This window comes from Leptosomus discolor, chromosome Z, assembly GCF_034619465.1.
Source record: "Leptosomus discolor isolate bLepDis1 chromosome Z, bLepDis1.hap2, whole genome shotgun sequence".
Lineage (NCBI taxonomy): Eukaryota > Metazoa > Chordata > Aves > Leptosomiformes > Leptosomidae > Leptosomus > Leptosomus discolor.
The window spans coordinates 10182028-10195373 of record NC_141419.1 but is presented as its reverse complement, the minus strand read 5'-3'; the positions used below and the strand labels follow the sequence as shown (position 1 = coordinate 10195373).

General features: G+C 38.8%; 1 protein-coding gene across 3 annotated transcripts in view; it reads right to left on the bottom strand.

Moving 5' to 3' along the window:
- Positions 1 to 13346, bottom strand: part of ARB2A (ARB2 cotranscriptional regulator A) — a 243903-nt gene that overhangs the window by 222823 nt on the left and 7734 nt on the right. The window contains exons 4-5 of one of the 3 annotated variants that reach the window (XM_086479798.1): positions 12689 to 12764; positions 5625 to 5629 (exon numbers count right to left, since the gene is read on the bottom strand). The exons of the other annotated variants lie outside the window; for them this stretch is intronic. Coding sequence (XP_086335924.1) covers positions 5625 to 5629; positions 12689 to 12764 — 81 coding nt within the window. The remainder of the gene's footprint in view (positions 1 to 5624; positions 5630 to 12688; positions 12765 to 13346) is intronic. 3 annotated transcript variants of the gene reach the window in all.

Below are 13346 nucleotides of genomic sequence, written 5' to 3'. Positions count from 1 at the left end.
GAGGCAGAAGGAGACCAGCATGTCACCACAGAGTCTGGCATCAAGCAGGCTGACAAGTGACATCACGTTACCATCTACAGTTTGACTATAAACTTGTTTTCCATGCTTCTCCTTTTCTATTTTCCCTCTTCTACAAACTGAGACTAATTTGTAAACCCAGGACTACCTTTTGGCCAGGGTTCACAAGGTGGCTCTAATCTGGTGGAACTCCTGCTTATTTCATCACACACAACAGCAGGTCCTGCCACATTCACGACCCAGGCTTGGGAAGATGCTCTTGCAGACTGCTCCTGCATCCAGGAGAAGAGGAGCCTGTGGAGGACAAGCAGCTACCGCGGTGGCATCGGGAGCTCCCGGCAGCACCCACAGCAATTCATGGGCAACAGCAAGGCACAGGCAGACAGCAACCTACAGCTTACCATGAGAACCCATTTTTGTTCCCTAATTGATAGCAGCGACCAAACCTTTTCTTGAGTTAATGAAATGGAAGCTCTGGGGTTTTTTAAACAGCAAAATGCCTCCACTGATACTGGAAACAATTACTGCTGCTCCTTTTGATAGTCAGCCAAATAATCGGTATTTGGCTGGGTTGAAGGGAAATTAATATTGTGGCTTCTCCTGCTATTTTGTGCTGCTGGCTAATGTGTCTTATTTTCCCAAAACAATAGTCCTAAAGTTGTGAGTTTTAATGAAGGATCAAGAATACATGCATTCCTGAATATTGGAAATCAGCCCAAAATTACAGTACTACCATCTATGCTAGGACCATTATGTTACTGAGCGTAGCCTGTCCAGAAAAATCTTTATGAAACAGTACTAAAAATGTACATCAGCCTTCACTTCCCACTTCACAATTTACTTAATTTCTGTTCACTTTACCCATATTATCTCTAGGGTTAGAGGCTATTTTTATAATAAAGTTTATTAGTAGGCCATTTAATACTGCAGCCAAACAAACTCTGCTTTCTAATGTATCTGACAATATCCTCAATTGGTTTCCTGTGGAGGCGGAAAGATAAGCCCAAGAAACTTACAAATGTTAACAGAGTGAGCATTTCACCAAAGATTCTAACATTCTAAAAGACAGTGGACGAAAAGATACTTTTAAATTCTTAGGCAGACTGTGAACTGAAATCAGATTTGTCTTACAGAAAGATCAATGAACACCATCTTACAGTTTTACTTTGGAATTATCCAATCATACTGTATCTGTATAAAGAAAAATTTGTTCCAGAAGGAAACATTAATGATATATTTTATTATTTTGCAGTTTTAGATTACTAATGTAGAAGTGATCAAACTTGAAGTCATATACTCGCAACCCAGTATGCACCTTGATCATTTTCACAAGGTGATGTCAATGCATCCACTGTGAAAATTATTTGAATTTTATCTAGCTACAACCATATACATCTGGAAATATTTTTGAATACTAGACATCACCGTGACCAAGAGTACTGAATTATGTTGACATCTGCAAGAACAGATCAGACCTCTCACTTCATGATTAATCCTTACATGGTCCCTAGCAAATAGCAGACAATGCTCTCTGACATTCCCGAAATACTTAAGTGAGAAGAAGCGTGACACTGTAAAGTGAATAGCAGATCGAAACCCAGGACAAACAAGAGCTCTGTTCTGGGCTGACTGCTGTGGGTACAAGCTCATGTTATCAAACACGCTGTTTCCTTTTCTATTATAAACAGATCTCAAGGCACACACTCCTAAAGTGCACTTTTGCCAAATACAGTGGAGTTGAGCAGGAGTATATACGTTATCAGGTAATACTTTTTTCAAGTGCATCGGGACACATTGGTGGAGGGCAGTATGGACTCCGAAAATAAAACTTCAAATAACAGAGGAATCTGGCAGCAGGTGGCAGGATCCATACTAACAGCAGCACTTAAGTAGCACTTAACAGAATCATTCTGTTCTGAATGTAACAGTCTGACACTCAGTACCCTTCCTCAACAACTGGTCACATAACATTCGTGGTGCTCTTTCCAAAGTTTTCACACTGTACTTCAAAAAACTTCAGTAAATCATTACATCCGACCACCTCACAAAACTTGGAAACCAGCACATTTTTCCCCTTAGAAGCCAGCTTCACAGCCCTATGAGCCTAGCCACATCTACCATGGTCATTCCTCTCACAGCTCACAGAAGCAAGTTTCACCTAAGGTCTCCTGTCTACCAGGGAGCTCCACCACTAGAGTATGCAGACAGATCTCTGTAGCAACCATTCATGATTAGGGTGCTCCTGCTTAAAGGCAGTCTGCAACTTTTTAACTGATCAGCCAGATACAACGTTGAGCAGGGGAGCTGACTGCAGAATCCTCAGAGGTGCAATCAAAATTATTCTATGATTCCAAGCTAATAACTAGTACCACCAGTAAACGTACCCAAGGTATCAACACCACCTTGTGCCGGTTTCAGCTGGGATAGAGTTAAATTCCTCAGAGCAGCTTGTACCGGGCTGTGTTTTGGTTTTGTGCTGAAAACAGTGTTAATAACACAGGGGTGTTTTAGTTAGTGATGAGCTGTGCTCACACAGCATCTGCTTCTCACACTGTCCCACCAGCAAGCAGGCTGGGGGTACACAAGGATTTGGGAGGGGACACAGCTGGGACAGCTGACCCCAACTGACCAAAGGGATATTCCATATTGTACGGCATCATGCTCAGCGGTAAAAGCTCAAGGAAGAAGGAGGAAGGAGGGATGTTCAGAGTTGTCTTCCAATAAGCTGTTTGTCTTCACAAGTCACCGTTATGTGTGATGGAGACCTGCTTTCCTGGAGATGGCTAAACACCTGCCTGCAGGTATAAAGGCATAAAAGACTTCCATCTCATTGTCCTGAACTCTAGAATGCATAATTTTTGACTACTTGTGGACAGTATGCCTCCCCTCTAAAGATGAACCCAGTAGGTTTCTCCATCCCTCACAATGATCTCTCTCGTAAGACACATCAAGATGTAAATGGAAAAAAGGACATTGCCAATTTTCACATTTATGGGTTTAGCCACAAGCTAATTTCTGGTAGCCCTTTGCTGGGACAGCAAATGTTATGCCCACGTGGATACCTAAAACAGAAAAATACGGTTCTCAGCCATTACTGTAATAGTGCATGTCACCATGAGCCTCACCAGAACATGTGTGTATGGATCACAGTGACCAAAAAGCTGCATTCACTACACTCACTGCTGTAATCCTCAACTTGCCATCAAATGTAGTGACAAACCACTGTAATACTGGAAAATGATTAATGAGTTGTCCTATATCTTGGCCACTTATTTAAATGATATTCTGGCCATTCACATCTTCTACACGTGTTGACTTTGGGGTAGTTGCCTTCACAGAAATAGCAATACTTGTACATGTACATATATGGACGTACACAGAGCTCAGTTTTCACCTCTTGAGCGTTGGGTATGCTGGGTACACTATTTTCCAGTGAACAGTTTGACTTCTGCGAAAAGCCTACCCTTTCTGCAAAAAAATGCCAAATCCCTCCCTCAATGAAAAGATCTATGAAGTTTTAAGCTGAAGAAAAACCACAAAGAACTTCTGCAAGTACGAGTACTGCGTCCTGACATCTTTGACACTTCATTCTGCTTCAACAAAAGCAATTCCTGTCCCAGAGTTTCATCATTTCTATTTTGCTGACAGCTGTTTTAGCATTACTCCCCACCTCCACTGCTACCTGCAGTTTCTCACAGTAGTTTTTAACTAGTACACAGAACAACATTTGTTTTAAGACTTAGAACTTAAAAGCCTCTGTAAGTCAGCAGTAACAGAAATGTTCACTTCAAAATTTGATGTGCATTTCCACAGTATCAAGTAAAGCATGATTAAAAAGCTGCTTCAATAAAAATGATAAAAAAACCCCAGAACTTTCGAAAAGTTGACATCAACTGTAACAATCACTCCTGACACATTTAATGTCATACGGGAAACTGAGTAGTAAACCCCTCATGACCAGTCAGAAAGAATGTTTAGCACTTTCCAAGTACTTTCATTTAAAAATTTCTTCTGGTCACCTATCCTAAATTTTTTTCTTTCACTTGAACCTTCTGCCTTCCTACAACCTTCATAAACCATTAGTACTTTCTTTCTTTCATTTACATCATTACATTCAGATGGTGCAAGCAACTACTGTAACACTCCCTTTGTGCCTGCTGTATCAATACTGTATGAAAAGAAAAATACCTGGACTTCATCTTTCATTTAAGTCTATATTTTTTGTATTTTTCTAACCAACTTCACAGAATCAAAAGCACAATATCCAAAAAGGTGTCTCACCTAAAACTGCAGCTTACAGTGGACAAACACCCCCATTTCCTACATTTAGTATTTTCCCCTCTTGCTTAAACATCAGCTTTAAGGTCTACTACACCAAAATTCTTACCAGCACGTGATGAAGTTACGTGTCTAATGCATGAAAATTAATCGTGTCTAAAAACAAGTTCAGGTTATAGAACTTAACAAAACCACTTTCAAACACATTTTTCACATTTATACATACTTTAATGTGAAACACTCACACGCATTCTGACAGGGAAGGATATATGTCAGGTTTTATCTTAACAAACTCATTTAGAATAGAGCCATATATACTAGAAATGAGGACAGAAGCTGAATTTCTGAATCTAGAAATCAAAAACATTTTTACATACTTTTTCCATCCTGTGTTATGGGGTGTCAGATCTACAGTGAAGTAAGAAAGTTATCGTAACATCTACATAATTTACACATCTGGAAAGGAGGAAAAAACACATGTACACTCCCCCCCACCCTCCATTAATTCAGTGAAAAGAGAAAAATTTTTTTTTCTCCTCAAAGGCTTTTCATAGCTTATTACCAACAACATACTCATGGTATCACTCAAGAGTAGAACTAAAGGTTTTGGCAGATATACTGGAAGGAGTTAAGAGGTGCAACTACCCAAGAAGCCCAAGAGGCAAATATGGAAACCCTGAATTCAAGAAGGAATTGACACTATTTGTGGAGGAGCTTTCCTTAATCGTTACAGACAGGACAGCGCATGACTGAAGGTAAATAACTACGTACCAAACTTTTCAAAATCCTAAGTAACCAATCTATCGAACTGATCTTCCTTAATAGTCAAACGGCATCTAACAATTTCAGGCACACTAACTGGATATTTCTGCTACAGCGATCAACAGAAGATAACAGATACCAAAATTCAGTTGTAATTGAGTTAATGAATTGAGCAGCTGGAGCATCTTAAAGTAATTTTAGGTTGTTTGCACATACAGAAATACAACGCTCTATTGATTTATAATTGATTTTTTTTTCCTTTCAAATTATTCCTATTAAGGACTGACACAGCTGATACAGCTTCATTAAAAAATATCACTATTCTGCTGAATTTTAATAAAAATATTCCCAGAAAACTGAAAGATATAGGTCTCTTGTTGAAAACACAGAAAGTGTTAAATTCATTATCTTGGAAAAGCTGAAAATCCTGTGCAATAGAACTAACTCTTCCAGAGTTCTGCAACTGAGGTAAAATAAACACATTTTAAAAGACCTGCTTAATGAAGGCAGTAATCTACATAACTCTGGTTTTCAAAAAAACTCCTGCTGAAACAGTAGGAAAATACTTTGCCTTTCATAGAAACTTTTAATATCACTGATGGAAACAAGAACTGAACATTCACAAGACAAAGTTGAACCAACTGGTTTCATCACATGGGCTGATTTGCATTCTGCTTTTTTTTCCTAGTATATTTTTTCCTAGTCACCTAGTTGGCAATTTTTTTCACCACTCCTTGAACATAAAATAAGCCATTTCCTATCTTACTGCCATGCTGCAAACTCTCTGCTGATTTTGGAGTTCACTATTCACTCTTTTTAAGTGGGAACGATTAAGAAGACCAACGATAAGTTAATTTTATTCTGCTGGGCAATAAATCTTGGGTTTTTTTTCTAACAAGAGGAGGGAGAAAGAAAGGAATGGATACATGTAGATAAAAGGTGGATTAGCTGTATTTTTAATTTCAGCTACATGTAAATGTTTGGTACAAAAGTTTATTAAGAACTGAGAGTCTAAACTTTTGCATATAAACCCAGGATGGCAAGAATGGTTCTAATTGAACTAAAGCTGCTGAAGGTTTTATTTTTAAAAAGCTCATGATTAACTCATTGAAACACTCCCCCTACTCCAATTTTTGTCTTCTTTTTAACAATTAGTACCATTCTTTGAATTGCAGCAACTTGCAAGTGCTTTATAAACAACCATCTGCCTTATTGTATCTTCTCTGCTTTTCACTGTTTATCAATTTAAAAATGTAAAACACATTTATCAACACATTTATCAACAATGTAACAAATTCCCATCTGGGTTTATGAGATGCTCATCATTTCTTTCAAGAATCATGCTAACAATAATTATGAAACTATCTCTGAACCTTTCGAGTACTGTCATGTTACTTTGATGAACCAACCTACTGCCAATTGCTGCCTACAAACTAGAAGAGTTCACTGAAGCACATCTGACATAATCATTCCAGTAAAAAGTCTTCACAAACAGCAGATTTTGAAAGCAGATTTAGCATATGCAAATGAATATACTGCATGCAACAAAGATTCATATTTAAATTTCCTTAGGTACTATTAAGTAGTTTTCAATCCTATCTGTCCGTCCCTCAACTTTACTCACCAAAAAGAAATGCTGAAGATAAACAAGACTCTTAAAAGCTGAAATCTTCCTAAAATTCTAACAACAGCACGCATAAATGGTTTAGATTTTTTTAGTGCTGCTTCTACTAGCATTTTCTTTCCATTATGAAAGGCATTGGTTCAAAAATGAGTGAAGTAAAAGAACGGAATCTTATGCAGATGTGTTCTTTACAGCTTAGGAACTACTATTAAGAGAGAAATTCAGTACCCTGCCCCATTTTTAGGTGCTTTATCTAGTTTGCTTAAAGCCTTCTGTGTTCTGTTTCTGTTTTACACTCACCTATCACAAAATGAAAATAATCAAGGTAATATGACAAAAACCTGTAACCTATAAGGCATGTAATCCTAAGGAAATGCACTTATATTTGAACCCGGTGTTCAAAAAGTGACAGGTGTCATTCAAGCTCTTCCTCCAATTGGTAGATTCAAAAGTCTCTATTCCACGTGGATTCTTCTCTGTTCAATAAGAAACAAGACCACAATTTTATTTTAAAGATCTTGCCAAATCTCTCTTTTCTGCTCAGTAACCTCTTTTTGTTCAAACAGTAAATATTTTTGTGACATTTAACTCCACTGTAATGTTTTGCTAAAGCAAAAACCTTCTGCAACATTCACTAGTAGATGAGGCATGACATACACAGAAACAGCACTATCAAATTGCTTCCAAAGGAGACCACCCAAAGTGGGATTTAATCACTTTCAAAAATAAGGATGGGGGAAATATTTCAGTTAGATGCTTTGACTCTACCATTGAAACAGGACACAAAGTTAGGCAGACTCTGTTAGGTTCTCAGTGAGGGTTTTTAACATCCCCATGAAAGTTTACCCTTACTTGGCTGTAACAAGTCACTGAAAAAATTCAGTTCACACACATTCAGCAGACACCTGTTAAGTATCTGGTGTTTAATCTCTTTGAACAGAAGAACCTCTTCAAGAGCCTTAGCCAAGCAAGCATCCCATGAAACCAAATGTCCATGAACCTGCCTATATATTACATCACTATCAATTTATCTTGTCCTCTCAGTAAGACAAATTTTTCCAAACACTAAATAACTTACAAAAATACATAATAATAACTAAAGGGACACAAATGTAATTTTGTTTAATCCACGGTGTGCAGCACATACTTTATTATATTAAAGTCTCAATAGCCAGAGAAAATCCGGAATGTTTAATGATAAACTGTCTGTGCAAAGAAACTGAAACTAGAGCGTAAGGATTTCTACTAATCATCTGCAAATTTTATTTGGAACTTGATCCTGCAGCCCTTATTCACAAGATCAGACCTATTGAGTTTATTCACACGAGCTTCGGCTGCAAGATTGGACCTTAAGTACTATCAGGTGCACGTGCAGCCTATCATCAGATTTTGGGTTATTCATGTAAGAAGCCACCCTTTCAAATGCAGACTACTTAATGCTTCCTTCTTCATTAACTTACATGTCCTCTTCTGCTGCTCTATGCTTTCATTTGTGCTATGTAAATAGCTTCTTTCTCTCAGTCATCTAAACAAATAATGCTCTTTGCAACCAAGGAGGAAATTAGTAGCAGGTGAACGCTTATTTTTTAAATTATGTTGAGACCAAGCTGTTCTTCAACTTAAAGGAGATCTGGAAAGAAAAAAAAATCCCATTTTACTACTTAGAGATCTTAATTATGGGTTGTCATTGTCATAATTCCACATCCTTATTTTCTTCCCCACAGAAAAATATTAACCTTGATGGTTAGTCTACTTTTATGATGAGCTGGACCTAACATTGTGCATCTACTTTAAAGCAGTTTATTTAGTGGGACAAGACTTCTATGATGATGTAAAATTAACTGTATCTTATCATACATGAAACATGCAAGGAATTTCTGACTTAGGTGTTCTATTTCTTTTCTTTCCATATCTGTTTTACAGAGACATAAGGTATTTTCTTGTGCTATGGTGTGGTAACTGTAAAAAATAACCTTCTGGTACCTGCTTCTACAATTCTGCAGGTGAGACAGGCTGCAATTACAAGAGATGGCATACAGTAGTCCTTGAATAGGACCACAGCAGACGCATTTATAACTTACTCTACATTATCATCTACATATTTACAAATCCTATTTGACTTATTTAAAGACAGGGGTAGCCAAGCAAACTGTCAGTACAGGTGAAAGTCTCTTCATTAGTGATGGCACTCACAAAAACATCTGCAAAAAAATAGCCTCCAAGCAAACACTGCATTGTAATTACATGCAGAGGGACAGACAATAACTGCCTACCAATGCTGGGAATACTCCAGTTACTGAAAGTCTATGGAAAGAGAGTCTCAGTCTAGCCTCTTTCACATGAAATCTCATTATCAATACAACCTGCACGACTGGCAAAATGCAAAGTAAAATCCCAGCAACAGATTTTAGTAGTATCTTCCTTATTCTAATTCCAGCTAGTCTCAGTGATGAAGCAGGGGCTGCAGCTAACTGTTGGCAATTTCAGCAGCCATAATATCGATTGAAAGCGCAGTACAAACAATAAACAGACATCTACCTAAAATTCAAGGAGACATATGTCATGTGAGTCTAATCTGCAGTTTAAGGTAGAATCCAAATCTCCATAACTCCTGGCCAGAAAAAAAAGTAAATAATTCAACCTTAAACTGGAATGGTACGCCTGCAACAACTGAACTGTTGTCACAAAATTGTTCTCAAACGTACTTCAAACTTGCCACATGGATTAATCGGCAGTTAGAAGCAGCTGCAACACCATGTTCTGTGCACTTCTGTTGCCATTTTAATTTTTAAAAAGCAAATGGAGAGGCTCTCCACAAAATTCAATGCCGCAATAGCAATGACTGAACCAGAATCACAAAATTATGAACAGTTCACTAAATTGTCTATTAGGAGCACATATCAAGAGGCTGCAGAACAAATTGTGTGCTTGAAATAACAGATCAATGAATGAAGAATAAAGATACGTAAGAAGTGGAGATGTTGACGAACCATTGTAATTTGTGAAGAATCAATTTCCATACAGCCAGAGTAACAGCAGAACATCATGGATAGTGTATTCATGACTTTTAACAGCAAAAAATCATGTATTACCAAATGGAAATTTATTAATGCTCCAAGAAAGAGAGAATGATGCTTGTAACATAAGGCCACTTCTTAAAATTAGTAAAATGCAGTAAAAGCAGCTCACAATATCTAAGTACAGTAATAATAAAAAAAAGGTTGCCTTGGGCAGTATGGGTATACTCTTTAAAAATTAGAAAAATAGCATACGACTGAGCTAACAATGGAAACACTGAATACACTGAATACTCTTCTCTGATGATACAAGTCTAGCTACTTTATCATCTCACTGTATGTCCAGCTACATAACGTTCAGCCACAAGTACATATTAGAGAACTCCTAACGCCAAAGGGTGATGTTTCAATGCAAAGGCCTAAGGCCAGATTTTCTGCATCACCTTATGAATTATATGAGCTGCTGCTTCTCAAGCTGTCACAGTTTCCTACACACACCTTACCCTAGACTACAAAATGGCTAATCAGAGGGTAATATACCACTTCTCTACTATTCAACTTCTACATCAGTGATCCACCAATCAATGACACAAAAGAAGGTTTTATTTATGCGAACAAATGCCAAGGGTCTTGCCGGTCAGCATCCCCTGCATTCTCAGATAACTATATAAACATTCATAGTGCCAAAACCAGACAATGGAGTATTTATAAATTTGTGCCTTGTTGGAAAAATTGTGTAGTATCAAACACCTAGCAGACAACAGATTGAAACACAGATTAATTTATTTTCTCTCTAAAAAACACAAAACAAATAAACAACTTGGAAAAACTCACCCTGTCAGATTCCTGACCTCAAACCTCCCTTGGCTTTTATCTACCAATATAAAAAAAGGTGCATTTTCAAAGATCACTCAAACCTGAACATGAAGAACGAATATAAGTAAAGCAAAATGCACAAGACAGACAGATGTAAAGCACTCACTCCATGAACACACCCAACCTCCTTATTAATCAAAAATCATAAAAAGTCGTTCATACTACCAGGGGCTGAAGCGGTGGCACTCGCTATTCAGATGTATAGAATGAGGAATTTGATGATGCTGCCAAACACTTATAAGAAGACGCGGCGGCACAGGAACCGACACGGAGACATACTAATCTTTATAGTTGTGTCTTGTCCATCTCATTTATCTGGAAAATGGGGATATTTGAACAATACAGGCACACACACAAAGGTCTGCAAAGACAGACCATGGAATAGGTGCTAATCTGTTTCCTGTTGGAAGAAATGCCTATTAAGCAACTTAGACAAAACAGCAGATTGGGCAATAGTACATTTCCCTGTTTTGGAAAAATATTCACGTGAGTTGAAAGGATGTGAGAACCAGCAGCAGTAGACCCCATTGTCTCCTCCCCTGCCACAGCCCTTGCAGGTACGAGAAGGAGGTGGAAAGCAAGGTTCTTCAATCCCTGATAACAAACCAGTGCTCAACTGCCAAGCAGGTCCAACACATCAAGCACAGAGCCGTGGCTCTCCCCTGAATGAAACAGAGGGGCTGAGCTAGCCACAGAGCAGCAGACCACCACTCAGCAGAGGCCTCGCAGGGTCAGCAGCAGCTTGTCATTGCAGTCGCAAAAGCACAAAGGCTGTCTCCATCACAAAACCTCTTCAGGAGCCACAGCAAGGAATTGGGAGACAGACTAATCCACGTAATCTATCCTGATGAAGTCACAGCAGTCTGGCCTGCAGTGGCTTTTCATTGTACCTGAATGAACATATAAAACCTGCACACTGAAAATCCACTATGGTTTACTTAAGAATTGAGATAATTTCAGCAATTTTTCTCAAACAACAGAAATCCTTTGTAACGGAACACAGCAATTGTATTTAAATGGACGCTTGTACATATAAAAGCACAGCACTGCACAGCCCTGTGTTGTTAGACTGTGCACCTATGAATGTCCCACTTTCTTTCCTCTCCTGGTGTACTGCTCTCCACCGAACCCCTTAATTCCACTTCTCTCAGCCTGACAGTATCCAAACTAATGCTGGTGGGAATTGTTACACCATACCTCACTCAGCTACACTGGTTAAGGACAGATGGAGTGCTATTCCTGCTAATCAAGATGGGCAGACTTCTGCCATGCACTCCTTTCTTGAGCCTGCATGCTCAGTGCTTACAGAACTTCCCAGAGCCTGTCCTGCTACACCTAGAAAAGGCCATGTAATTAGATGTTTCTTCAGCTTTAACAAATGCAGTCTTGGCAGCAAGAGAAACTGCATGAAACCATTTGGTGATAAATTTAAGTATATACTTATTTATCTATCCAAGAAATTCAATCAATCAAGAGGGTTTATACTATTTACTCTGCAACAGGGTAGGACTGGCTGTCATTTCAGACTTTTTCGTTTTCTTTTTACTCTTTGGTACACAAGTGTACTGGCTGGCGGTGCACAAGAAGTTGGGAGGGACACAGCAGGGCAGCTGACTGCAACTGACCAAAGGGATATTCCATGCCATATGGAATATGGTGTCATGCTCAGCAATAAAAGCTGAAGAAGTCTAGAGCTATCTTCCAGTAAGGTGCTCATCTTCCCAAGTCACCGTTACACACGAAGAAGCCCTACTTTCCTTGAGATGGCTAAACATTCCCCTGCTCATGGAAAGCACTGAATAATTCCTTATTTTGCTTTGCTTGTGCACACAGCTTTTGCTTTACCTATTAAAGTATCTCAGCTCACGAATTTTCTCACTTTTACTCTTCTGATTCTCTTGCCCATCCCACAGCAGTGAGTGAGTGAGCAGCTCTGGGGGCAGGGGGATGAACTGCCCACTGGGGTTAGACCAAGAAAGTTTAAAAGATAAAATGTCTAAATGTACACAATCAACTCTATCTCCGAGTAGTCTGAACTAATTCAACAGAAAGAGTAAGTGGGGAATGTGTTTCATCCTTATTAAAACAACAACAATAATGAAAGTAGACAAGCCATGAGGCAAATGCAGTTCTTGAGTGACATGCCATAATGATTTCAACAGACACAGCCAGACAACATCGTATAGTCTCTAAGAAAAAGACCATAGTTTGTACATAGAACTGTGCACCCCCTTTCTCCAAAAGCCACTCTGACGTGAGAAGCATTACTACCTAGAGGTCAGCGTGCTGAGGCTGTTCTTTCTGTTGGGCAGGGGAGGTTGTGACAGTGCAGGGAGGACCACAGCACATACGGATTTGCATTTGCTGATACCAGTCGCCTTTCTTCTCAAGTCAATGCTCTGACTCCTAAAGCATCACAGTAAGCGTGTCACTGAAAGTAAGGTAATTTTCACATAGAAAAGGAACCATGGTCAGTCACTTCTACACGTACTACACCCACAACATCCCTAACAGAAGCCTGGAAGTACCAGTAGCATCCAAATATCTAATACATCAACAAGTACTTAATCCATTAATAATGAGACCTCTACTTAATCCATCTAGTGGCTCCTGGTATCTCCTGGTAACATGAGAAAACCAGCCAACAATTCATCTTCAGCTAGAAAGTAAAATGCCAGTTTTGTACCCAATGTACCTTTTGTACATTGAGGAAAAGAAAGTAAAGAAAATCCTGCACTGCATAATATTCTCTGATTTATGTAATCTAGACG